Raw genomic sequence first — 26,923 nt, forward strand, 5'->3', positions numbered from 1 at the left:
TTTCTCAGGTTTCAAGACATTTCAAGGATTTAAGAACATTTCAAGGAGTTTAGGACATTTTTAAGATTTAAGGACGTTTCTGGGATTTTAGGATGTCTCTAGATTTTAAGGACCTTTCAAGAATTTTTCGGACGATTCCGGGATTTTAGGACATTTTTAAGATTTTAGGATGTTTCTGGGATTTTAGGACATTTCTAGGATTTTAGTACGTTTCTCAGATATTTGGACATTCCTTGGATTTTAGGATGTTTCTAGGATTTTAGGCAAGGCAGCTTTATTTGTATAGCACACTTCATACACAGGGCAATTCAACGTGCTTTTCGGAGTAATAAAATATAAAAAACATAATAAAAGATACAGATTTACAATAAAAGAGAAAGAGAAAAGATAAACAAGTTGACTAAATTACTTTTAAAAAAAGTGCAGGCAAGAGGTGCAAAGATAAAAAGATAATTTAAAATGATTTAAAATCAAATTCAAAAATAAGTTGGTAGTCAGCAGGTGGAGTACGCAGTGTGAAAAAAGGATTTTTTTAGCTTTGCCTTAAAGTGATCAGAGTCTGGCTTTGACGAACCTCATCTGGAAGTTTATTCCAGGTTTGTGCTGCATAATAACAAATGCTGCTTCACCATGTTTAGTTCTGACTCTTGGGGCGCTCGGTAGGCCGGCCCCTGATGTTCTCAGGGTCCTTGAGGGTTCACATGTCACAAGCATGTCAGAGATATATTTTGGCGGATTGATTAGTAGACAAGCAGTGAGATTTTAAAGTCACTTCTCTGAGTGACAGGTAGCCAGTGTAAGGATTTTTGGACTGGAGTAATGTGGTCATATTTCCTAGTTTTTGTCAGGACTCTCGCAGTCGCCTCGCCTCGATTTTGGGACATTAGGGTCTTAGCTAGGACGTCTGTCTGGGGGGGATCCTCCACTGGCATTTTATTTTGATAAAAAAGCTCTATTTTGGTGCCATTTTATGCACTCTGCCAGCGTATTTATACTAAAAGTACAAAAACAGAGTGAATTTCTTTATTTTTATTGTGAATTAAAATATTTTGGGGGCCACTCTGCACCCTATCAGGGGCCAGATTTCACTCGCAGGCGTCACAGCTTTACAACTTTACTTACTCGTAGCCTCCTGCAAACTCAGGCTCCGCCCGGCCGAGGAGGTGAGCGATGAAGTCGGTCTCGCAGCACACGTGGATGTGGCGTTCGTGGGGGCAACAGCATAGTCCCTCATACAAGGCGGCGCAGTAGCCCTTCTCTTTACTGCAGTCCAGCTCCCCCACCAGGATGTTGTACGCCCTCAGCACTTTATTCTTACAGTCGGTGCAAAACCTGAGCACAAGAAAAAACCCTCCAGTTCTCTTTTACCCCTTTAACATATAAAGAGGGCTATGACAGTCACACGTTACCTGTGTTTACGCAAGTATGTCTCCAGCGTCTCCAAGAGACAAGCACTGTCAATAAGGACCACCTCGTCCCTGCACTCCTGAGACATCAGCTCCCACACGTCCATCCAGCTTCCCCTGCGAGCAAGAAGACAACTGTTAAAGATCTGCGAGAAATGAGAGAACTCCCTCAAACTGTCCGATCACATGCAAAAAAACGTTATTCAGTAAACAACGTTAAGGTTAACCTGATGAAGGTTTAATTTCATCATTTAATTTATTCTTTTATTCCGTCTTCATTGTGTTTATTTCTATTATTAGTGCTTTTATTTCTGCGTTTGCAGCTTTTCTTCTTTGAATTATATTTACTCTTATGGGTGTGGCTTATTATTGTTATTTTTGTTTTCTAATTGTTTCTCTCTGGTTTAAGTCCGCTTTATGCTTTATGTTGAAAAACGTTACCACCTCTAGGCTGGATTACTGTAATTCCCTATTATTTGGTTGCCCCAACAAATCTATTAGGTCTCTCCAGCTGGTGCAGAACGCTGCTGCTCGTGTTTTAACGGGAAGCAAGAAAAGGAATCATATTTCTCCTGTTTTAGCCTCTCTGCACTGGCTCCCTGTGAAATCCAGGATTGAGTTTAAAATCCTCCTCCTTACTTACAAAGCTCTAAATAGTCAGGCTCCGTCCTATCTGTCACAGCTCACATTTCCTTACCAACCCTCAAGATCACTGTGCTCTGAAAACGCAGGGTTACTTGTGGTTCCCAATATTTCCAAAAGTAGGTTAGGAACCAGAGCCTTCAGCTACCACGCTCCTCTCCTATGGAACCATCTTCCATTTTCGGTCAGGGAGGCAGACACCGTTTCAACTTTTAAGGGTAGACTTAAGACCTTCCTCTTTGATAAAGCTCATAATCAGGGCTGGCTCAGGCTGCCTGGACCAGCCCATAGTTAGGCTGACATAGGTTTAACCTGCCGGGGGACTTCCCCTGATACGCTGAGCTCCTTTCCTTCTCTCAATGCTGCCATCAGAAATCATGCATGTCTGTTAACTGCATTGCCATGTGCAAGCTTAGCTTAGCTCTGTGATAGCCATGTGGTACTCTCACTGCCTGGGGCTCGCGATCACAGAGCCTGGGTCTGTTGAACTGCACTACGCTAATCCTGCTGCCTCTCGGGAGCGTTCCTGCTCCCTTGTTTCCTAGTTTTCCTGGATCCTGGCCGTAACCTTGACTGTGCCTGACCGTGGTGATAGCTGTGCTGATGCTGTGATCTTGCCTTTGGACAACTCCCTTTCACATATGCATGAGACTGTTATCATCTCCCTCAACATCATCATAGAGAGCAATTACTAATTTCACACCTGCCATTATTGTAATATGACATGCATCTGTTTCTATTATTGCTGTGCCTCTCTCTCTCCCTCTCTCTCCCCCTCTCTCTCTCTCTTTCCTTTTTTGCCATGATTGTATTTCATTTGCTATTTACGACATCTATTGCTCGTCTGTCCGTCCTGGAAGAGGGATCCCTCACTATCCTCTACCGCTCTTCCTGAGGTTTCTTCCTCTTTTTTTTCCCGTTACAGGGGTTCTTTTTGGGGAGTTTTTCCTTGGGTGATGTGAGGGTCTAAGGGCAGAGGGATGTCGGACACTGTAAAGCCCTCTGAGGCAAACCATGTTTTGTGATAATGGGCTCTATAAATAAAACTGAAAACTGACTTTTTGCCTCAGTTTGTCAAAGCACTTTGTAAACTGTTTTTAAAACCTTAAAACCTGTACTCCTTCACGAGTACCGTTGGATCGAAGACAACTTAAACACACGAGTCCTGCAGCTTTGGAGAATCATTATTTCACGTCTCAAATTCAGCCTCTGAACACCAAAATCCTGAACGCTGTTTAGAGGAAGAAACAAAAAAGCAGATAAAAACGGTCACATTACTCACCCCAAAGGTTTAGGCTTGTGTGTGTCTAAAGAGTGTAACTGGCAGCGTTTGTTCTTTTTGCTTTTGGGAATGGCATCGATCATATCATTCAACTTTGACCTGGGAAAAAAAAAGTATATTATTTCCTTTTACATCACAAAAGTCTCTCATAATCAATAAAAAGCTGGTGGTTCTGATAATGGTATAATCGATACGACGGGGAAAATGAAAGACACGCTCTTCTCTGTATCTCACCCGTGGACGTAGAAGAGGGTGTAGAGCTTCTTTACGTCTGTCAAACAGGCTTTGGTGACGGAGAGCATGCCCGTGGGTTTCACTGTGAGCGGCTCCAGCGCCGGATTCCCCGACTCCACCAAATGTGAGAAGAGGCGCTCCACGCTTCGCCTGCAGCCCACGCACGGGACCAGCTGAGACAACGCGCTGTACACCTCTCTGGACGTCACCATCAGGGCGATATTCAGGTCCTGCTGCTTCAGCTTGGAGTGATACTAATACAGGACAAAGAATCGTCCGTCTGTTATTTACGAGCCACATGGAGACAAACTACACGTCTCTCCGCTCCTGTGTGTAACGTTAGAACTGCTCACCTCGGAAAATTGTTTCCAGTGAGACGTGTTTATTTCTTGGCTGTCAACATCCATGACGCTGTCCGAAAATTCCATCACCATCTGAAAACAGGAGACAATAAACAACAACCCTTCGAAACGGAAGAAAATGGGGATGATTTTTTTAAAAACACCAGAGCAGAAAATGGCCCGGAAAAAATGCAGGAAATTAGTAAAAAGTTCCAAGAAAATTTCCTGAAAATAAGGAGAAAAAAGTTTTTAAAAAATGACCTCAAGAAAGTACTTAAAAGAATTCAATATTTATTTATTTTTTCTGTAGAAGAATTTTAATTTTTTAATTAATTTTGGAGAAAGAAATTAGTAAAAAATTACAAGAAAATTGCCTTAAATTAAAGGGGAAAAAGTTTAAATTTTACATCAAGAAAGTGCTAAAAAGAATTAAATACATTTTAATAATACAGGCATGTAACATTAATTGATATACATTTTTCTCTTACTATTGTTAATCATTTTTGTTACTGTGCATCTCTCCCTCTTTCTCTGTTTTCTTTGTCTCATTTTGTCAAATTTTACTGTAATTCTATCTTGCTGGACTTCTGTTAGGGTCGACAGATTTTAGGGGCTGATATCTGGCATTTTGCAGATTATCTGTATCTGTATTTAGTTTTAATGATTGCTGATAAAATGAATTAATTAAAAAGTGCAAAGAAAGTGTCAGCATGGGAGGAACTTTTACTTTGTGAAACCTCAGGGAGCTCTTTTTATTTATTCATTTTAATATAAATTTTCACTTGTAAAAATTAGGGAACTTGCTGTATATGATATTGAACGTTTTAGTTTTGATTAAACATTTGCTAAAGGCATTTAAAGAAAGTTTTATGTTGGAGTTTATTATATTGCAAAATCTAAATATTGACTGAATTAGTTTCCTTTAAACTGTAAATGCATATCAGTTTCAAAACTATCAAATATCAGTCTCACTAACTACAAATAATTGGCATCGGCCCTGAAAAACAATATTTTTCAACCCTTAATCTGCTGTACACACAACATGAGTGTTCCCTCCTTAGTTGCTATTTCTGAGATGTTTTTTTTTTATAATTTTTTCCTTTTTTAAAAAATATTTTTTCCTCATCCGTGAGGGTCCAAGGACAGAAGGATGCCATATGCAGTAAAGTCCTTTGTGATTCATAAATCAAATTGATTTGATAATAAATATATGAAAAAGCCTACACACCGTGAGAGTATCATCAATATAGAGGGGGATCTGTCTGGACAGAAACGGGTAGTCCTCCTCCCCTTCCCTGCAGACTGCGACCAGACGAGCCATGACTTCTTCCAGTTTGACGTTTCGCGGTGCAGCTTCGCCTGCAGGAGACACACACAGGAGACACCGAGCTAATGCTAATCTACAGCAGGTCACCGCGGGCTAACTGCAACCTCAGCTGGTCACCGAGAGCTATTTCACACACCTAACCGGCGACAAAAGCCGGTGCACAAACATCCACCGAGTCCTGCCGGTGACACCGTGTGATCACAAACACTTCAACACACATTTGACTTGACCCAGATTTAGCAAGCTAACGCTAAGTTAGCAAAACAACCCGGGAGACACGAGCTTGGAAGAAGAAACCGATTTAATATTTTTAGTTCGTGAAACCAGTTTTCGGCTTCAAGATGATTTACGACACATTTTAATCGCGATAAAATCAAACATATGTTGAGCAGGATGAAGCTGGAACCGGCGGCTAGCTAGTTAGCCCGCTAGCTAATCACGGTTTTAGTCGTTAAAGGAAGCCGGTCGGTGTGTTTACTGCACAATATTCTCACGTTAGCACCACATTTTCAAGTTAATAAAACCGTAATCAATCGTAAATAAAGCGCAGTGTTGGTGCAGTTTGTCTACGCCCTGTCGGTGCCAGAAAACTTGGCTAACTAACAAACTGGCTACTTAGCAACTGTCACTTTCGTCGGCGTCTCTTTCTGACGCTTTAAAAGAGAAACAGACCATAATGTGCCACCATGACAACGCGAGGAGACACCTGGCTGAAGACAAGTGTAGTGTTTGCTCACCTGCTTCTGAAAAAATCCCGTTAAAATATAACAAACAGCTGGAGAGAGACAGAGAGAGACAGACAGAGAGTCAGCGAGGCTGCTGCGGTGGCGGATTCTTCGTTACTGAGTTGACCTTTGCCCTCTGTGCGTAGGGATGACGTCATAATACGTAATGCACGCGGCCTCCAGGGGGCGCCCTGTTCGTGTTCACCAAATAAGTAAAAAATAAATAAATACATCAATAAAATAAATAAATGAGTCAATTAAATAAGTAAAAAAAAACATAATAAATTAATAATAATAATTATTATTATATATTATTATAAAAACCAAATAGGTTTTTGTAATAGTCTAAAACTCTGATTTTTTGTTATGAATATGAATTATTTTGTTTATTTGCTTTTTGTTGCTGTCCATTTATTTGTTTGTTTATTCATTTTGTTATATTTTAAGATTTTCTTCATTGATTCATTTATTGACATTATGATTATTTACTATTATTTATTATGGTCTGTGTATAATGCAGGTTTTTTGTTCTCTCGTGTATGTTTGTGTTCTGTTTATTTGGCATATTTTGTACATTTTTGTTAAATAAAACAACAAAAACTGAAACATCTGCATATCTGTATTTTTGGTCTAATTTAAATTCTCATGTTCTCAATAACTGTAACATCACCCATTCACCCTTAAAAATACAACCTATTACTACCATGATACAAGTAATAAATATTTGAACTTTGTTAATTTTTTTAAAATGGGAATTCTTTAATTTTTGATACAGACCTTATTTTTCATTTTATGCAATCTGCAAATAAAACAAACAAATAAATAAACAAACAAACAAGTATATCTGCACATCTGTATTTTTGGTCTAATTTAAATTCTCATGTTGTCAATAACCGTAACATCACTCATTATTTCACCTTTAAAAAAACAATCTGTTACTACCATTATTCAAGTCACAAATATTTTACCTTTGTTGTTATTTTTTTTTTATTTTAAATGGAAATTATTGCATTTTTTGATGCAGTTATTTTTCATTTAATGCAGTCTGCAAATAAAAACAAACAAACAACTGAATGAATGAATAAATAAATAAACCACATCAGAAATTAATAATGCTGTACACATTAATAATATAATAGCCATTATTTTGAAATTGGCGGCTCTATCATTTAAAGGTACATTTATTTTTATACTTCAAGTATAATTTGATGCTCATACTTTTGCACTTTTGTAAAATTCTGAATGCAGTACTTATACTTGTAACTTGAGACCTGAGTACTTGCTCCACCTCTGGTTGCGTGTTTTTTATTCCGGTAGGCGGCGGTAGGTGACCGGACACCGGGGAAACGGCTCCAGGCCGCGGGGCTGAAAATCAGAGTGGGCGGAGACGAGAACCAAACATTTACTAACGGCAGCTCCTCAGATCTGACCGGAGCAGCGCGTGGATCCGGGCTCAGGCTCTCTGCCCGCCGCTGTTTGGATGCTGCCGCTCGGACTGAGACTGGAGGCTGCCGCATCCCTGAACAAACCGCGTTTTTTTAACTACATATAACAGTGACAGAGTAAAGAGACGGAGGAGCAGCACCGTGTTTCGCTTCCAGTCGCCGGTGAAGACAGGCGGTCGCGGTCCGGTGGAGATGGAGCGGTGGAAAGGCAGAGTGGCCCTGGTGACCGGAGCCTCGGTGGGGATCGGAGCGGCTGTAGCCCGGGCACTGGTCCAGCAGGGCATGAGGGTCGTCGGCTGTGCCAGAAATGTGGACAAAATAGAGGTGAGTGATTTAATGTTGTATTTTTTAATAATATAAAGCTGTGACACACACAGAGGAGCCGCTGTTAGCTCCGGGAGAGCAACAACTAACTAGCTAACTAACGTTAACTGTTAGCTAACATTAGCTTTACAACTTCAGCTGGAAACCTTCAACCAAAAACCAACCGACGGTCACACCGACTGTCTGTCTGTCCACGTTTGGCTTTATTCACTTTATTTACTTTATTTACTTTATTCAGAGCCACATTAGCTGCTGTGACAACTACAAGTAATTATACTACTCCTGTGCTTCACATAATGTGTATAAATACTTCAGTGAAAAAACAAACAATATCCATATAAGACTAAACAATACTCAGATTAATAACAAGATAATTCAGCCAAAATAATAATGTACAGTACAACAGATGGCTAAATTATTATTAATATTAACTTTAATAAATAGCATATAGTGATTCACATTGAAATAGATAATAACAATAATACAATAATATATATATATATAGTGTATTAAAAATTATACTACTAATAATAATAATAGCAAGCTGAAAAAATAAAATCCACTAAGTAATAACATAAAAAGGGAAAAAAAATATTCTACAACTACTACGACTACTGCTACTAATAATAATGACTTTGTATAGCACACTGATTCTCATGAAAATATACATACAATGACCATAAAAACAGCAATATAATGCTATAATTAATGGAAAATAAGGTGGAAAATAAAAATGTATTTGGTAAAAATAGTAAAAAATTATATTTAAAAAAATATGAAAATAAAATAGATAGAATGAAAAACATCAGATGGAAAAAAAACCTTCTGAATAATAATAATGCTGATAATAATAATAATAATACAGTAAAAAAATGAATACATAAAATGCATGAAATTAAAAAATAAAATGTGATGAATAATGATTAATAACAATAATAATAATAAAGTAAAAAAAAAATGCATTGAATGCATAAAATTAATTGAAAAATAAGACCCAGAAAACGAAACAAAAAAGTGATTAAAAAAAGTAGAATACATGGAATGCATAACACAAGCTGACAAATAAAATCCACTGAGTAATTATTAAAAAGGAGAAAAAAGTAGATTGCATAAAATTAAGTTAAATGCAACATTTTAAAAGCAGAGTATGTTTGCTCACTCCATTTCTCAAATGATCAAATACATTCAAAGTATTTACATTTCCATGGTCAAAAATTCTGGTATGGAATAATTTGAACCAGTTCTACATAGGTGTGATTAAAAAAAAAAAGATGACGGGTTTCTATAAAGTATCTCTGGAAATTCAGTTATGATTTGAGCTGATGAATATTTCTAGACTGTAGATTAATACTCCACACTGAGAAAGTATTTGCTGGCATTCAGTACCACCCACCAAGTGATGTAAGTCACTCTGCGTTCATCCCACCACACCCCCAAAGCGAATAATCTCTGTTATTAAAATTCACTGTCATTTGGTTGACCTTCTCCACTGAGGTCAGAGGTCAGCAGCAGCAGACCAGCACTTACAGAGCTGGTAGGGATTCAGTATGTCTCACCAAATTACACTTTAGTGCAGGAGACGCCTGCAACAACTGGCCATTATATGGGACGATAACTGGTGGGTCACCCTGCCGTCCTCCATCCACTGCCACAGGTACACTAACGTCTGTTCAGGTAGAGCAAAGTTACAGACCACAATCCCCGAAGCAGCTGATGCCCGTGGGTCTTTCCGGAGCGGCCTGTCCTGACGAAAATGACTCATTGGCTTTCCACCTTACATAACAATGAATATGTATAAATATATTTTAAAAACAATTTACAACAACCTCAAAGTGATCCATTGGTACTATACTGTATATAATTAAACGTTAAGATCTTTAATATCATTGTAAAAAAAAAAAAAGAAAAGAAAAAATTGAGTTTGGGGATCTCACAGCAGCAGCACAAGTGAAGCACAAACAATGCAAAAATATTTTATATTTTGATTTATTTATTAATAATGTTTTTTCTTTTTATTTTAGTCTATTTTTATTTTTTATTTGAAATTTATTTTATATTATTACATTCGTGCACACAGTAAAACTGCGTACAACAGAGACAGTGAGAACGAGAACTGTGTCGAGACGGATCTCCTCTCAACTTCAGGAGAAAAACAAATTATAACAAAAATGGAAAAAAGTGATATTTGAAAAAAGAGGGGGTGTGGAAGCCTAAACTAACATAATTTAGAAAAATACAACAAAAAAGAAGCAGATAAAATGAGCAGAAAAATAAACTTTCTGTGGACACAAAGAAATACAAGAAAAACAAAATACACGGGGCAAAGACTATCAGATACACTTATGTCCTTTTTTTAGGTCAGTGCTCAGTTAGCCGAGAGCTTAAAACACACCCAGGATGATAATAAAAGACAGCTCTGATTATTATTTAAGACCTGCTCTCATTGTGACGATGAAAGTAATTAGTGCCAGCGGTGATTATGTTTGAACTGCGTCTGAATTTCTCTTCTGCTTAATATTGAACTTGAGAATTTCTGGCTGTAATTAAAAAATGAATGAATTCTCAGAACATCGTTGGCGGACAGGAGCCTCCTGCAGCGCAGGTGTCAGCGGCGCCACTGACTCTTTCCTAACCGTAAGCCGTAAGACACTGCTGCACCTTGCTTATCTGGTCAGCCAATAATTAAGCCTCTCTCCACATTGTCCCGGCACCGTGCCGCAGAAGACCTCATTTAAGACGGCTGATGTGTTTTATTAAGTCACGTGACTGCAGTGAACTTCAGTTACAGCCTAACAGTAGCTTTTTACAAATGGCACCTGCATTTACGCTTTAAAAAAATCCTAAAAGTGGCGTCCATTTGTGAAGATTAGTTAGTATGAAACTTTGTTCGCCACAAAATACGTCTAGGGAGGACATTTTTCTTTAGGCCAACCTGGAAATCAGCGTCTCCCTGGTTTCCTCGTTAAAAAGTCAGTGGGATTTTTTCCAAGCCCCCAGGAAATTCGCTAGGCTCTGATGCACATTTTACATAGTGGCCAAAATCGAATTACACCGTCAGGGTTTGTCATGTGATGCCCACCGGCTCAGAAAAACGTTTCCCCATTGACTTACATCAGGAAAGAGATGTCTGCAAATCAGTGGATAATTTTTTGTAAGCGTCAAAACCCCTGACGCGACTCATTTCACTGTCTAGATTCAAGCCGTCCAGCCCGATAACATATGGAAATTATTTTTAAAGATATTTTTTTTGGTTTTTGCCTTTATGGGAGATAGGACAGCTTAACCCCTTTAATATCTGGACCGTATTTTTTTATTTTATTTTATTTTTTTCAAAGCACAGAATAATAATGTAATGAGCAACTTGGCAAGAAATATCCTGCAAACTGCAAAAAAAAAAAAAAAAGTTAAAGATGACACGGAAATAATAAAAATGAGAGAGAAATGTACAGAAAACTATATATACAATTTCTCTTAATTATATATTTAAAATTGTTATTATATTCTAATTATATTAATATGAAAGAAAATAAGAAAGCCTCATGGGCCCATAGATCTTGGTATTTTATAGCCTGAAAAATACATTTTCTTGCTTCACGTGTCATTGAGCAGCTCTCATAGGAATGAGGGCCCCGGCTCCATGGTATTGCTTTTATAATTTTTTTGCTCATTTGGAGTCATTTCTTCTTTTCTTGTTTATTGTCCTCTTCCCATGTTTTTGAAAGAAATCAATTTTCTCAGTTTTCTCTATTTTTTCGGCGATCTCACTGCTGAATTTAAACACAGCAATGCTTGGCTGTAAGATAAATTTGCACACATGTACAGCTCTCAATGGCACACTTTTAGACCGCACTGTCCTCTGGACAGAGGCCGCTTTCAAACCTTTTATAACCGTAAATAACACGCTGTGTGGAGAGAATTTTCCTCCGTCTGTCTTAACGGGTTTCACAAGAGTTAATGAGAAGCTGTGTTGCTGCTACTTGGACGCGTCCCTGTCGTCTCCATTCCTGTGCAGAGCCCATGGTGACCACACATCTCCCCTCTGCTCGCTGCTCCCCCACTGCCAACTCTGTAGTCTCACAGACAACAAAACAATACGCCAGCCACTCCGCTCTCTCCGCAGTTTGTTTACAACGAAAACTCGATCACATTTTAACACATTTTACTGGTATGAGTGTGAATGCTGCTGCTGCTGCTGCACAATACTGACCGTAAAAGCTTTATTTCCCAGAGTAAAAGACATAAACACCACAAAAGGAAGTCAAGAACAATCACTTAGTGATGGACACTTGCATCCCCCTCTAGCAGCATGCCGGGTTTGGCACGACGACAGCAGTTTACATTGCAGAGCGAGTACAATACTGGCTTTGTCCCTCAACTCACACAGACAGCATTTTAAGGACTGTATGAAAGATTAAATCTGTCATTGTATACAGCCTGATATATATCTCTAATATTTAGTTAGCTGATTTTAAGCTTTGGTTTCATATGTAACAATAAGCAGGGTTCATTCATACATTTTTTTCTACCAATAAATTTCCATGTCTTCGAGGCAAATTTTCAAGAACATATATTCCCTGAAAACAACCACCAATACTCATTTTTCTTTTCTTTTTTTTTTTAAAGCTTTTTATGTATTTGACACAAAGACAACACATACAACATATAATACAGAGATGTTTGCAATAAATTCACAAACATGGGTTATATATATTTTTGTTTTTTTTATGTCAATTTTCAACACTGCTAAGTACCTATTCAATGTTAATACCACTTCCCTTAAAGCACTCACTAACTAACTAACTCCCAACTGGCTGTGCACAGTCTAAGGCAAAGTGAAAAAACGGTAATAATAATAATAATAATAATAAAATGTAAACCAAAGTTAAAGACAAAACAGAAAGAGAAACACACTGTTAAAAATTTCCATGACTTTTCCACGACTTTAAGGCAAATTTTTTAGACTGAACATTCACTGAAAACAACCATCAGTACTTATTTTTCTAGTACGTATTACTTAAAAAATAATTAATTCAGATCAGGGTTAGAAGTGAATATTTATATATAATTTAGGGACTGTTCGTTATTTTTGAGAGAGGAAGGGGTAGTGCGTAGTTTAAATGGTTGTATTTTGTATATATTTTACTAACAATTTTTTAAAAATGTTGGCATTTTTTCCCCTAAAATTGTTGGCAATTTTAAAAGAAAAACATTTTGACTTTTTTTTTTTCTTTAATTTCTTTGGCAATTTAAAATATAATATTTTTTTGTTCTTTTCTTTGTAGTTTTTGGGGTTTTCTTTTTTAGAAAAAAAAATTTTTTTCTTTTAATTTTTCTTAAGTTTCCATGACTTTTCCACTGTTTTCACGATGAACCCAGAATAAAGAATAGTAAAGGTTGCTCTGGCTGTGCAGTGATCGACTCTTCAATGCTGACTGAAGGTTTGGATTATGTAAAAGTACTATTAAGATTTTAAAAGTTGTGACCTTGTTTCAGTCTTGCACAAGTCATAGACGGAGGCTGAAACGAGCTGCTGCTGCAGTTAACTATTGACAGAAGTGGTCATGTGACCACAGCATGAATGGAGGGAGGCTATCTATTGCACAATTACTCTCACACACACGCGTTATGCATGTGTGGGCATGGGTGTGTGTGTAGTCAAGGTGGGGAAATGCTTGCATGTAAGAAACACGACATGACAGAAATATGGGAAGAATTTTTTAACACTAGGGTTAAAAAAAAAAGTTTGCACGCCCGCTTCTTGAAACACGCATAGCTCCAGTGCCAAACGCTGTTTTTGCCAACTGTAAACAGTACAGCAGCAGCAAAAACCGGTGTAGTCGTAAATGTATAAAGAGAACTGGATAGAGCTCTGGAGGCTGGGCACCGTTCGTTCCTATGAATCAGTGGCACATGACTGACACTTCACTTTTCTGTGTCCCCTAAATTCAAAGGTTTTTGCAGCTCTGTGAACGCAGCAATCCTTAATGTGTTTTATTTTTTCACAAATAGAAACGTCCTAAAATCATAGAATCATCCAAAAATGTTAAGAAATGTCCTAAAATTAGAGAAAAACCTTAAAGTTTTAGAAACGTCCTTAAATCCTAGAAATGTTCCAAAACCCTAGAAATGTCTAAAAATTCTGGAAATGTTGTAAAATCATAAAAAAAAATCCACAAATATCCTAAAATCCAAGAAACATCTTAAAATCCTAGAAATGTCCTGAAATCTCTGAAACATCCTAAAATTCAAGAAATGTGTGTGTCACTTTGTATCATTCTGTGTCCCCTCTCTAAATTCAGGGGTCTTTGCTGGTCTGTGAATGCAGCATATGCAGAATTCTTCTTGCGTTTTTTTTTTTTTTCCACAGCAGCAGTTTGTGGAATTTGAGTCGCAGTTTTGATAATTGATCGGTCAATCCGATCAGAGCTACCCAGCGATTTGTTCGAGATCTGGGAATGTACTCTTCATTGTCATTAACAGGAAGTTAAAAAAAATCTGGAAAGAATTTTCCCAAACCACGAATTTGCATTAATCAATAAAACCATTGTGATAATATGAATGTCATTAAGGCAGCACCTTGTAAATATGAGATAAGTTTGTGTTTTTGCATCATCTGCAGGTCAGGGCTGGCGCGGAGGTCAGTGTCTGTGCTGCTGTCGCTCTGGGGGAGGACAGGCAGAGGGTGGGGTCTGTAACATAATCAATCAAAATCAATAGTCGCCTATGCATCCAATAATTCCTGGAAAGAAAAGTTTGTCTCGTTCTGTGTGCAGGCTGACAAGAATCATCATTCTTCGTCCTTCACTTGTCAGTAAAGTCTCATTACAGCACGTGTGAGTGATTCAGGCGTCAGTTTAAAAAACGTGCTGCTCACAGGCAAGAATGACTTTTCTATCTTTGCTGCAAGAAGTCAAATAAAGTGTCTAAATGCAGAAAGAACATCCTCGTCTAGATAATAAATACATCTATTTGTATTGTGAGTCCCTTTTAAACAGCTGAAGTGAAAACTGACATTTGCTGGGTGCTTTGAGGCTGCCCACAATAGAGGCATCTGTCAAAAATCAAAGACTTGGCTGCTGCAATTTTAGATCAGATAAATTTAGCAAACATTATTTTGGGGGGTTTGGGTACTAAACAGATTTGTGGTTGGGACACAGACAGCCTGTGAGCAGCATGCAATATCCAAAGAAGATGATTTATGTTAAATGATTGTGCTCAGCAATAAAAAGGACGGTTTGGGATCTGAAAACTCAAAGTCTGGACCGTCCTTGCTGATGGCCTTTTGAGACGTGACATTTGAATACATTAATTATATTCTGTTTGCTGTTATTGCAGCTCTGCACAAAGCAGAAGCCTGTAAACCAGACTCAATAGGATGCCAGGTGCCCCCACAACCATCCTCTAATTCACAATAAAAATAACATGATTCACACTGGGAATTGTTTTTGTACGTCTAGCATACATATGGTGCCAGAGTGCATTAAACAGAATCAAAATTGAGTTTGTTTACCAAAAAAAGCGCCAGTACAGGATCTCCTGCACTCCTGACAAAGATCCTAGCTAAGACCCTAGGCCTAAAATCCTAGAAATGTCCATAAAATTCTAGAAAAGGCCTAAAATTATAGAAGTGTCCTAAAATCCAAGACAGGTCCTTGAATCCTAGAAATGTCGTAAAATGCTTGAAACATCCTAAAGTGTTAGATACTAATGTCCAAAAAAGTTAAAAAATGTACTAAAATCCAGGAAAAAAATCCAAAAAATGTCCTAATATCTGAGAAATATCTGAAAATCTGAGAAACACCCTAAAATCCAGGAAATGTTCCAAAATCCTAGTAATGTCCTAAAATAATGGAAACGTGCTAAAACCCGAGAAACGTCCTAAAATCATATATGTGTCCTAAAAAACCTAGAAATGTCCAGAAATCTGGGAAACATGTATTGGGCTGCTGCCTCTGGCCCCTGGCCCCTGGCCCCTGGCCCCTGGCCCCTGGCCTCTAGTCATTTTGCAAAAGCAAAGCCAGTTAAGTATCGCTGCTCCAGACTTTTTTTTAACTAGCCTAAGCATCTTTTTTTTTTAGTCAGTGAATTCTAAATTAAAACTCGGAGCCCTTGGCAGGAGCGCCACAGGGTTAATTTAAGGCCTTGGCCGGATGACTTGGATTCGGTGCCCAGTCTGAAGGAGCTAAAAGGTGCTCAGTCATGCTTCAAAAGCTGAGGTGACACAATAAAGTCAATCAGTGTCTCTGTGCGTCTGCAGATCTGACGCTGTCTCAGCCGCCTCCTGGTCAGTCGTGTCTGAACAGCCCGTCCTGTTACTTCACACTGAATAGATTTTACTCCAAAGGATTTGAAGTGGGTCAGGTCAGACAGCTTTACTCGCTTTATGTCATTACCCTCTGCTTCACTTTGTGTTCGGGGTTTTCAATCCATATTTTTTTCAGACAAAGGCGGCAAACGCTTGAAAACGTGGTTTGCTTGAGTGTTGTGCAGCACAGGATAAGATGCTGGCATCGTGAGTTTCTGCAAACTTTGGTTATATTCCATTTTTATTGTTTCAACATTAAGTGTTTTAGTTCAGATTGCATTGAGCTGTCAGGAGGAGGAAGGGATGCTGGTTGGTGTCACACCTGGACGAAACAACTGCCAACCTGCAAACCACTTTTCTAGAATAGTGGACTGTTTTTGTTGTGACCAAACCAGGTGATTTTAATGAGACGTTGAGACACTGTGGCGGCAAAACACATCAGTCATGTTATCTTTTAAAAACAAGATGTGAGGACATTTCCAGCCACATTTGTTGCAACAAAATTGGGTATTTTTAACAAGAAATAGCACCTTGTGACGTCAAAATACAAATTATTTTTTGTTTGTTTTTTCGAGACATAAGGATATTTGCAACCACGTTTGTGGTTGCAAAACCAGGTGGAAATGTCCAGACAAAACCGGGTAATGTTAAAAACCGAGTATTTTTAACAAGACGTTGAGACATTGTGACAGCAAGACCTGTTACATTTACAGCCACATATGTTGCAACAAAATTGGGTATTTTTAACGACATTTCGGAACATTTCCATCTGTATTTGTGGCAAAATAACCAGGTATATTTAATTAGACATGTCAACATGTCCATTTATGTTTATGGCAACAAAACTGGGTATTTTTAACAATACGCCACATTGTGGCGTCAAAATACTATATTTACATTTTTAAAGATTTTTTTTACGAGACATCAGGATATTTCCAGCCATGTTTGTGGAAACAAAACCGTGTGGAAATGTTTGGACTAAAACTGGAAACTGGAACTGGAATAAAACTGGCTAATTTTGTTGAGACACCAGGACTTTTACAGCCGTGTTTGTGGCAACAAAAATGGGCAGCTTTTAACTAAATGTGGAGATATGGCCAGCTGTGTTTGTGGTGACATAACTGAGTATTTTTTAACAAGATGTAAAAACATTTCTGTACGTTTTTGTAGCAACAAACGACTAACAAGGTGACGACCAAAACTGCGTATTTTATGACCAAAACTGGGAATTTTAGGTGGTCTCTTCCTGACCCTAACCACACTTGAAATACAGCATTGTCACAACATAAAATTGAAAATTGAAGCGTAAAGATGGTTGTTAACCTTTTGAATATTGTAAAGCCTCATTTAGTTGATGAACATTAGTTACAGTATGAAAACAGTCCGGTCATTATATTCTTACATTATGATTTTTGCTTCATCAGCTGTAAGAGAAGTCACAGCGCTGCTTTCTTCACCTGCGCAGCTGCCGTTTTATTTCCCGTGTCGGTTTTCTCCTGAGCTCATCGAGTTACCTCACGGCGTCGTCCGGCTCACAGGCTTTTTGTCTTACCTCCGCAGAAAGCTTTTCCACTGACTGCACATTTTCCATTTGAACTGTGAGCTGACAAAGACTTATACCTGACCGATAATCCGTCACGTTTCTATGGATTCTGGCCTCAAGAGAAGCAACATCCTCTTTTATGGATCCTCCCAGAGAAGCAGATCAACAACAACAAAGTATGATCTGATTAGATGATGGTGATAAGAAATCAGTGTTTCTTTTTTCATCTCTGTCAGTAAGCAAACAGTACTGACCTCAGTGCATTTTCACCTTGACGTTAGTTTAACCTCACCTTCACCTTCACCTGTTCCAAAGTAACAGTCTTATGCTGCATTCACGTGATGCAGGAAGGTTGTACTTTCTCAACTGGGAAGTTGTTCTTCCGTTTTTGTTGTGCTGATGCGCTTTGAGTTTGTAACAATTGAAAGTATTTTAACTTTTTTGACTAAAAACTGCTGGAAAAATGAATTGCACAGTGTAAGACAGGAGTGCACAACAGGCACGCAGTAACAAAGGAAAACAGTGGTTTTGTTGGCAAGTGGTGATGGTTTTTTAGTGTTGTTATAATCACAGCCTTTATATACCCTTGGATTCATGAGGATACTTTGGTCTCTTTTGATTGTTAAGGGAAAATTGTATCCCCCTCTCAAATGGAACTGGTTAGAGTGGACACAGTAGGCAGCTTTTCGTTAGATTTGTGCAAAACTTAAGTGATAATTTCAAAATGTCGATAAAACACTATTGCGAGATAACTGCGTTTCCACTGACTGATGTTATGCGACTTCTCTAGCGATAATATTCACAGAAGTATGGCAATGGATGTTCAAAACATTAGCAGGTTCTGTTGAGGCCACCACACTAGCCGTCATTATTTTCAATCCAAGGCCACGTAGGTGTGTTATTCAATACGATATTGATATGATATAGTTTATGCAAGCAATAATGGAAAGGTAAGCCCCTTGTATGTGGGAGCTGCCACATATGAGGGATTTCTGGAAGCTGATAGTCCACGACTTCACAGAGGAATTGTAGTTTCAACACTTCCGGATGATCTGCTCAACTTTCTCAGAGTTACGTGATGCAATAACAGCTCCTGTAGCTCCTGCTGCATCATGAGGGAGCCAGTTCCTACTGAGGAGCACATAGACATAGCTTCATTTTTCTTTTTTCTTATCTTTTCTCTTTTCTCTTACTTGTATGGGTTTTATGTGGTTCTGTGCAATAGGTGTTCAGTGTTTTTCTGGTTTTCCTTGATACATGCTTTTTCTGTTTGCATGTGGATTGTGTTTGTTTCTGTCATTTTCTTTATTGAATCTTCTGTGTGGGCAGAGAAATGTGTGCAGCACTTGGAGCTGTACCGTACCGTACCGTACCGTACCGTACCGTATCGTATCGTATCGTATCGTATCGTATCGTATCGTATCGTATCGTATCTTATAAAAGCTATAAAAGCCAAAAAACTGATTGCAGTTTTGCAAAAATATGGATTTTTCTAATCGCCTGAAATACCACCTCATGTAAGAAATCATTTGCGTAATTTTATTTGTAATGGAAACCCGCCTAGTTTCAGACTGAAGATTATAATGAGTTGACATTTCTGTCTGATATCAGGCGAGTAAAAACACATCAGTTAGATTTCTTCTCACCGCTTATGTCAGGAGTGTTGTTGAGTTCTGGCACTAAATCGCCGCGGCCTCACACAGTTTACAGTGTGATTGTTTCGGACAGCTCAGTGACCCCTGTGAGCTGCTCTCTCTGCACCACCACTGTGCTGTCCCCTCTGTGCTCATCATCTCTCAAGGTGTGAGCTTTACTGGCACTGACGTTCCCTCCGTGGGCCTCCTGCTATGATAGGTGGAGCGCGTCCTGTCCTGTCCTGTCCCGCTCCTCTCTGCAGCGAGCAGTCTGTGAGATTGTCTGAGGACGCCTGATGTGCGAGCGAGGAAGACGTCACGTAAAACACTAAGTGCAAGACAGCACTTGTTACTTGAGTGTGTATTTGTGGTGGAGAGAGCAGAGTGAGAGAAAAAGCACTCTTATGAATCTGCAACACAAACACAGACACAACACGAGTTCACTAAGTTCAGCGTTTCCAAATTTGGAGGGGGGTTGATGAGAAAGAATGCAAATTGGATCGTTTTCGCTTCAACAGCGGCCAAATTGGATTTGTTGCTTGGTGTTTGTTTGATTTTGGAAACATTTTATGGCTACTCTAAGCTCGTACACTGAATAGACTGAGCTCAGGCTGGCCCACTTCTAAAGGTTTTCATTTTGGATGCGTCGGATCAACACCGTCTCCATGAGAATGACTGTTTTTGTTGGCTGTTCTGGGCTCAAGTTTTCATAAACATAGCATGCATAATGATGCACATCACAGACAGAGGCAGAAGGATTTAGATCCTTTAGTATCGTAGAAGTACTGATATCACATTGTGAAAAATACTCTTGTTACAGTAGGTCCTGCACTGAAAATGGTTAAGTAAAGGCATGTAAGAATAATCAGGAAAATGTACATAAAGTATTAAAAGTACAAGTACCCAATGCAGAATTTAAAAACAAAACAAAACACACATTTAAATAAATCAAAATTATTACCAAAGAAAATAGAAAAAGAACACCCCAAAAAGCTCAAAAATATAAGAAAAAGGGGGGTGGGGCATCAGGGGGTATATTTAAAAACGTCAAAATTATTTTAAAAAATAAATTAATGGGAAAAAGCCTCGAATCTTCTTAATAAAAATTTAAAAAATTAAAAAATGCAATATTTAAAATTATTTTAAAAAGAAGTCAAAAAACTCAAATATAAATCTAAATACATTTTCTGTGAATCAACTAATGGATTAATCAACTACTTGTTGCAGCTGCACTTGTTTAAACTCTTTTTTAATTTATAAGAAAACATAATATTTTAAACTCTTAATGTTTTTTTATGCAAAATTCTTAATTTGAAAAGTAGCTAAAGCTGTCAGATGAATTTAGTGAAGTGAAAACTACTCTATTTCCTCTGAAATGTATTGGAGTAAAAGTATAAAGTAGCATGGAAAAAAAAATGTAAAGCACAAATATCTCAAATGTATACGTTAGTGCAGTACTTGAGGTGAGAGCAGAGTACGGATGGCGGGCATCAGGTGCAGGAATAACTCATCACATGAGGTGGAGGAGTCACGTGACGCATGCTGCTGCACCAGACCCTTTTAGTGTGTTTGTACTACAAACAGCAGAGCAGGAGAGCTTTTTTTAATCATGTGACGCCCATGTGAATATATGACTAAAGGCTGCTCTCCAGTATTCAAGTACTGCTGACAGAAAATACCTTCCTCACACTGTTTTCTGTTTTCTTGGGAATAAATATGCGCTGCTGCCTTTTACTGATTTTTATCACTTTGTTTGGGAAAATAAAAACGCCGCCACACTGGTTGTACCAGTTTGTTACACAACACCTGGCTGCCTGCTCCGTCTGTCCTCTATCAGGGTTGTAAAAGCTTTTTCATTTTGTGCCAGTTGTCGTGTTTTTGTTATCACACACAATGACTATGTTTATATGCACAAAATACTCAGGTTTTGCCCTTATTACAAAAAAAGACCCTCATTCACCAACACACATAACTACTCGGCATTTATCAGTCAGAACATGCACAGTTTAGTCGAGCTACGGTCGTAGCTTTTGGTCATTTAATTGGACCACTGAACTTGTCCCAGATTACAATGACGGGGGAGAAATCATTTATTAATGGAAATATGTATGGAGATATGCTCCTTTCGGGCTCGTTTCAAATAAATTGATACAGTCTATGATATAGACTAAACCACAGTCATAACTGTTTATTTACATTAACTAGTTTTAAGCCACCTTGAAAAAATCAACATCAGTTTAAGTGTACGCTATATTTAGAATATTTTGACCGCTTTACCTTACCTTGACAGCCCTTTCCGACGGGGATTTGAAGCCGTTTTATGAAAATCACCAGACTCCACTGAGAAAACAAAAACATTTTACTCCACTGAACTGTGGAGCTGCTGCTCTACCGCTGCCTCCATCAGCTGTTATTGAAGATAAAGAGGAGACACGACTCAAATATAGAGAACACTTTAACTGATAATGATTTTTTTAGGTAGTTAAAACCTGTTTTTCGGTGGCTTCATCTACAGCAGGACATCGCTTAGCTTCTATGCCGGTGTTGTGGGAACTTTATTTATCAGATGAGGGCGGGTGGCTGGCGTGTGACTTTTTTTATTTAAAATAAATATAAAATACTACTATTTAAAGTTGTATGTCCCTCACCTAAGTCAAACTGGGATGGCTGCAGGGTTTTAGGAAGTTTCTATGACTTGAGAACAAGTTTCCCGAATTTTAGGATGTTTCTCGGACTTTAGGATGTTTTTTGTATTATAGGGCATTTCTCTGATTCGAGTCCATTTCTTGGATTTTTGGACGTTTCTGGAAAAAGCAGCAATACCTCCATTATGTTTGAGATATCACCCACCCCTACTAGTTGGTTAAATTGGACCTGGAGCGTCAGTGTTTCAGAGAAGTTTCCTTGTTTGGTCGTAGTGTGCCTCTCCATGTCATGAAATCTCTGGGCGAAGCCCCTGGGCAAGCTGCCCATCTGTGACAAGCCAAACGGTATTTAAAAAACACAGGTTTTTAACGTGAAACGGCTTTATTTAGTGTTTTTACTGGTTTTAAGTGCCTGGTCTGTTTGTTGTGGAGAAGAAGAGACCTCTGCAGATAATTCGGCTACTAAATAGTGAACACTGAAGGGAGAAATTGACTGAAATGATGGCATGGCTCCATATTTTGTTATTATTTCGATTGAGAGGCCCGTTGCAGCAGAAAATTGCGTATTGTGTTGTGCTTATTCTCAGGTGTCGTTTTTTGGTTTAAAGATCTTTACTGCTAAAACTTCTTCCTGGATTTGAATTCCCAGAAAGTCTGTCAATGAGTGTTTAAAAAAAAAAAAAAAAGAGTAATTATTTTTTTCTTATCTCTTTCTCTTGACGAGGCCGTCCCGGAGGAAGTGCTGTAAAACCACCCTGTTCAACCTTTAGACCTTTTGGTGGCAGTCTTTCAGAGATAATCGCACAACTATCCCTTCTTTCTTTCTCCGCTGCAATCCTATTTATATAGCCGACTGGCACCTTTAACCCCTCGCTTGCTAAACTGGAAAGGGTCTATTTTTATGTCGCACAGTAGTAGTAGTTCAGCTGGATAAAGAGTGGCGGCGCTCAGCAGAATAAAGATCTTCCTCTTAGTTTGTTATCAGCTGTGTTCTTGGTATTTCATGGTATCTCTGAACACAGTTTTCGCTCTCTACTACTTCTTGGCTTTAGGAGTTGTTTACGTTTCATTGATGACACTTAAGATAATTTAGCACTAAATTTGTCTTACGTGAATTCATTTATTGGGTAGATTTTCCCTCGAAGCGGACGCCTCCGTGAAATCTTTTTTCGCCTCCAGCTCTCGACAAAACTCTGATGGGTGGCTTCATGGAAAAAAACTTTTATTCTGTCAAGTGTAACAGCAATTAAAGGGCATTACGCCAGCGATACTCAACTTTCTTTGCTTTGGGCCAATTTGCAAAATGACAGGAAACGAGTCACAGCAGCTCCATATATGTTTCTAGGATTTTTAGGACATTTCTGGGAATTTAGGTTGCTTGTTAGATTTAGGTACATTTCTTGGATTTGGAAGTTTCAAGGATTTTATGATGTTTCTAAGATTTTAGGATATTTCTAGGATTTTAGAACATTACTCAGATTTTAGGATGTTTCTAGGATTTTAGTTTCAGAGTTTAGTAAATCTCTAGGACTTTAAGACATTTCTAGGATTTTAGTATGTTTCTAAGATTTTTGGACATTTCTCAGATTTTCTCTATAACTTTAGGACATTACTAGGATTTTAGGACATAAGGGTTTTATGACATTTCTTTGTTATGATGTTTTTCTCGTATTTTTAGGCATTTCTCATATTTAAGAAAGTTTTTCAAGGATTGTAAGATGTTTTAGGATTTTATGACATTTCTAGAACTTAAGGACATGTCTAAGATTTCAGGATCATCCAGGTCATGTATGTGCACGTCACCGTAGGACAGGAAGCGGCTGTGTTTGCCTGATCATCCTGTGCTGCCGTTGTCCGGCTTCTTAAAGAGTAAAACATACTGAAATGATAAAGCGTTTTGTTCAGCTTTACTTCTCCATTTTTTTTTTAATGATTTTTTTCTCTCTCTCCTTCTGTTTCACTCTCTGGCTGCCAGCACTCCTCTCCTCCTCCCTCCTCCTCCCTCCTCCTCCCTCCTCCTGCACACTTTTTTTGTTATGGCTGGACAACAGTCTCAGTAATGAGGATGGAAATGCTTTATGACAGGCAAAATAGTTTTGTGTGTCGCAGGTATTTAGGAGATGGGGGCAGGAGGGATTTAGAGGGGAGGCGTTACTGGCTGAATTATGGCTGCATTACATCTTTAACTGCATATCGGACTTTTCAGGGAATCGGAGGAGGCACAGTGGCTTGTAACACTCTCCATCTTTTGTCTGTGAGACCTCCTGAGTCAACCTGAGACGAATCTAATTTCTCAGCTCTCTGTGCTCGCGGCTGCTGCCTGCTGCTATTGATCTGGCTCACCACTTAAAAGCTTGTCTGCCTTCAGCACTTTGGCGTCTTTATTTTTATCTCTCCTCCAGCGAGTTGTTTTGCTGGTCCATTTATCCCACTTCCACGTGAGTGGGTGAATGATTGATGAACATGGTGCGGGACAGTGATGTCCCTGCATTGTAGACCTTATATTATATAACAGCCCGCTGCAGGGGTTACTGGCCGTGAATGTGACGATGTAGGCATGTACACATGTGCCCGGGAGTGCTGCAGGGTGTGTGTGCACCCGTTACTGTAACATGCAAAGTTTTACGACCTGCTGAAACATCATTTGTCTTTTGCGTTGTAAGATTTTTTATCTTTCAGCGTTCCTCTTATCAAGACTGTCTGTGTTATAGCAAACAGTGATTGTATTTGAGTTACACAGCTGTGTTTGCAGTCTTCCATAACTGTCCAAGAACCGAACCATATGTCGTGGCTCGTTTTCTGGAAAGTCTTTTAAACTGTGCCGTCCTAACAGGGCTCTGCTTCTTGACTCACACCTTAAAGAAAACGTTCATTTGGCTGATTACTGTCACTTTGAAACAAACACGCTCTCCGTCTAACATGGGGTCAAAGACCGAACCGATGCTCTGTTCTGCACACGACAGAAGTCTCAGTCCAAACCCCCTCTATCACAGCTGATCATCGGCTGATTAATCTCATTGATTAGGAGTCACTGGACCAGAGTTAAAATCTATACAGATTTAGCATCCTGTGACTATTAATTTAGGATAAAGATTGCTCTAACATCCAGGCCCCTAATGGCTCCAACACCAAAGCAGCTGATGATACAAGTGATTGCAAAATATGTATGTAAAGTAAATGTAAAACATTTTCTAAAGAAAATCAGGATGACAAAATAAGACAAGTACACAAAGTAGTTCAGAATGTATGACTGCCTATTAGGGCCATAGTAGGTGTTAAAAATGATTTAAAAAAAAAAGAAGAAGAAGAAGAAGAAGAAAAAAAATGCTGCTGGTAAAAGGGGATAATGTTCCATGGAAAAAACGTAAGATTAAAGTTTTCCTAAATTTACAAGAAAAAAAATTCACAAATTTTACAAGAAAAAAAAATATTTCTGACATTATAAAGTCATAAAATTGTGTGCGAAAAACCTGAGCAAATTGGCTTAATTTCTTTCAAAAATATGGAAAAAAGGAATCGAGAAACTTAATAAGAAAATGTCCAAAAATTAGTAAAAAGTTGGAAAATAAAAAAGGAAAAGAGAAAAAAATCATAGAAACTAAAAAAAAAGAAGAACAAAAATATAAATGACCTTAAGAAAGGGATAAAAAAATTCAATACATTTTTTTTTTTTCTTTTTTTGTAACAATTATAGTTTTTCTGGCAATATTTCCCTTGTTTTTTGATAATATTTTCTAATCTTCCCCCAGCTCTTCCTCAGATCAGCTTTCTGTCACCAGGACATTTCTTGATAAGCTGTTTATTACGTTTTTTTCTTTTGTTCTTGGCAGAAATCAAACCAATTTTGTTAGGTTTCAGAGGTTTAAATGCTGGTTAAAGATTTCTGAATGCAGCACAAGAAAACTGACATTGATCCAGTTGTTGAAGGGTTAAAATTTGAGACTAAACATGCTTCACCTGCAGATATCCGGTTTCAGTTTGGATTGTGATGAATGTATCTTGTGCCGCTGCGACATAGCTCGGGACCTGGTTGCTTATGTGTGGGACGACGTGCTTCAGCACCATGAGCTGTGGGCGTGGCCAGTATGTGGGCTGGTGCTGGCGATGGCGGTCCAGCTGGTGCCAGAACTCACCCACACACACTCAGACACGCAGATTCACAGCCGGAGACTTCCTGTCGTTGGACCAAGATCACAGCCTGTTTGCTCCCACTTAAATCAGAAACTCGTTCTCCCCTCCAACAACACACTGACACCACTTCCTCTTTATGTTAACCCTTTGAAACGTGACTACATTGGCACAATTTCTTTCAAAGCATGGGAAAAAGGCAAGCAACGAAAAAAAATATTACCCCAGAAAATTAGCACAAAATGAATAAAAAAATTGCAAAAAGTACAAGAATATTACCTAAAAAAATGAAATAAAATAATGATAATAATATTGGGGAAAGTATAATAATAATAATAATAATAATAATAATAATAATAATAATAATAATAATAATAATTTTGTAAAAAGTACAAGACAATTACCTGAAAAATAGTGGGTTAAAAAACAATAATTTAAACCTTTGAACCCTGAGCACAGTGGCTTGATTTTGTGTCAAAAATGTGGGAAAAAAAGGCAATGAGCAACCAAGAAAAAAATGTTTTACAAATTGCAAAATTTGCGGAAATTTAAAAAATGATTTTTAAAAAGCTAGGGAAAAATTTCAGTGGTAAAAGAAAAAAGAAAACAGCTAGGGAAAAGCAATATAAATATCATTCTCACATTTTTAAAATAATGTTAGAAAATATAATTTTAAGCACTTTTTCACAGTCCTTTTATTTTTCTTTTTTTAAACTAACTTTCTTTTTTTTCTTTGTTTTTAATTTAAAAATTTGGGTATTTTTTTGTAATTTTTTTTTTACTAGTTCCTGCTCATTTTTAGTCCATACTTCTTTCATTTCTTGTGTTTCCTTCTCTTTTCCAGTTTGCTTAGGTTTCAGATCATTCAAATCTTTTTCCCTGGACATTTTCCCTACAAAAATTTTTATTTTTTCCATAGATTTTATCACTGCCTTTTTTCTT

The 26,923-nt window shown here is 38.1% G+C and overlaps 3 protein-coding genes across 3 annotated transcripts in view; 1 reads left to right on the forward strand and 2 right to left on the reverse strand.

Annotated features, from left to right (window-relative positions):
- Window positions 1-579, reverse strand: part of vkorc1l1 (vitamin K epoxide reductase complex, subunit 1-like 1) — an 8,477-nt gene extending 7,898 nt beyond the window's left edge. Inside the window, exon 1 of the mRNA XM_042499509.1 lies at window positions 575-579. Coding sequence (XP_042355443.1) covers window positions 575-579 — 5 coding nt within the window. The remainder of the gene's footprint in view (window positions 1-574) is intronic.
- A 524-nt stretch (window positions 580-1,103) lies between these two features.
- ggnbp2 (gametogenetin binding protein 2) lies at window positions 1,104-6,064 on the reverse strand. The gene is made up of 7 exons (XM_042499695.1): window positions 5,970-6,064; window positions 5,134-5,264; window positions 3,918-3,998; window positions 3,565-3,818; window positions 3,331-3,429; window positions 1,410-1,523; window positions 1,104-1,332 (listed from the first exon to the last, which is right to left on the reverse strand). Exons 2-7 carry the CDS (start codon window positions 5,224-5,226, stop codon window positions 1,119-1,121), a joined length of 855 nt encoding a protein of 284 aa, XP_042355629.1. The 5' UTR covers window positions 5,227-5,264; window positions 5,970-6,064; the 3' UTR covers window positions 1,104-1,118.
- Window positions 6,065-7,381: 1,317 nt separating this feature from the next.
- Window positions 7,382-26,923, forward strand: part of dhrs11a (dehydrogenase/reductase 11a) — a 30,806-nt gene continuing 11,264 nt past the window's right edge. Inside the window, exon 1 of the mRNA XM_042499867.1 lies at window positions 7,382-7,726. Within this exon, the coding sequence (XP_042355801.1) occupies window positions 7,595-7,726 (132 nt within the window). The 5' untranslated portion in view covers window positions 7,382-7,594. The remainder of the gene's footprint in view (window positions 7,727-26,923) is intronic.

The sequence above is a fragment of the Plectropomus leopardus genome, chromosome 13 (genome assembly GCF_008729295.1).
Source record: "Plectropomus leopardus isolate mb chromosome 13, YSFRI_Pleo_2.0, whole genome shotgun sequence".
Classification (NCBI taxonomy): Eukaryota; Metazoa; Chordata; class Actinopteri; order Perciformes; family Serranidae; genus Plectropomus; species Plectropomus leopardus.

What these genes read in the sequence shown, in the direction of transcription:
- ggnbp2 (XM_042499695.1), bottom strand. Translation starts at nt 5,226, where the DNA reads ATGGCTCGTCTGGTCGCAGTCTGCAGGGAAGGGGAGGAGGACTACCCG. An exon ending in ATATTGATGATACTCTCACG is followed by an intron (nt 3,999 to 5,133) that starts GTGTGTAGGCTT and finishes TCCTGTTTTCAG; the next exon opens with ATGGTGATGGAATTTTCGGA. An exon ending in ACTGGAAACAATTTTCCGAG is followed by an intron (nt 3,819 to 3,917) that starts GTGAGCAGTTCT and finishes GTCCTGTATTAG; the next exon opens with TATCACTCCAAGCTGAAGCA.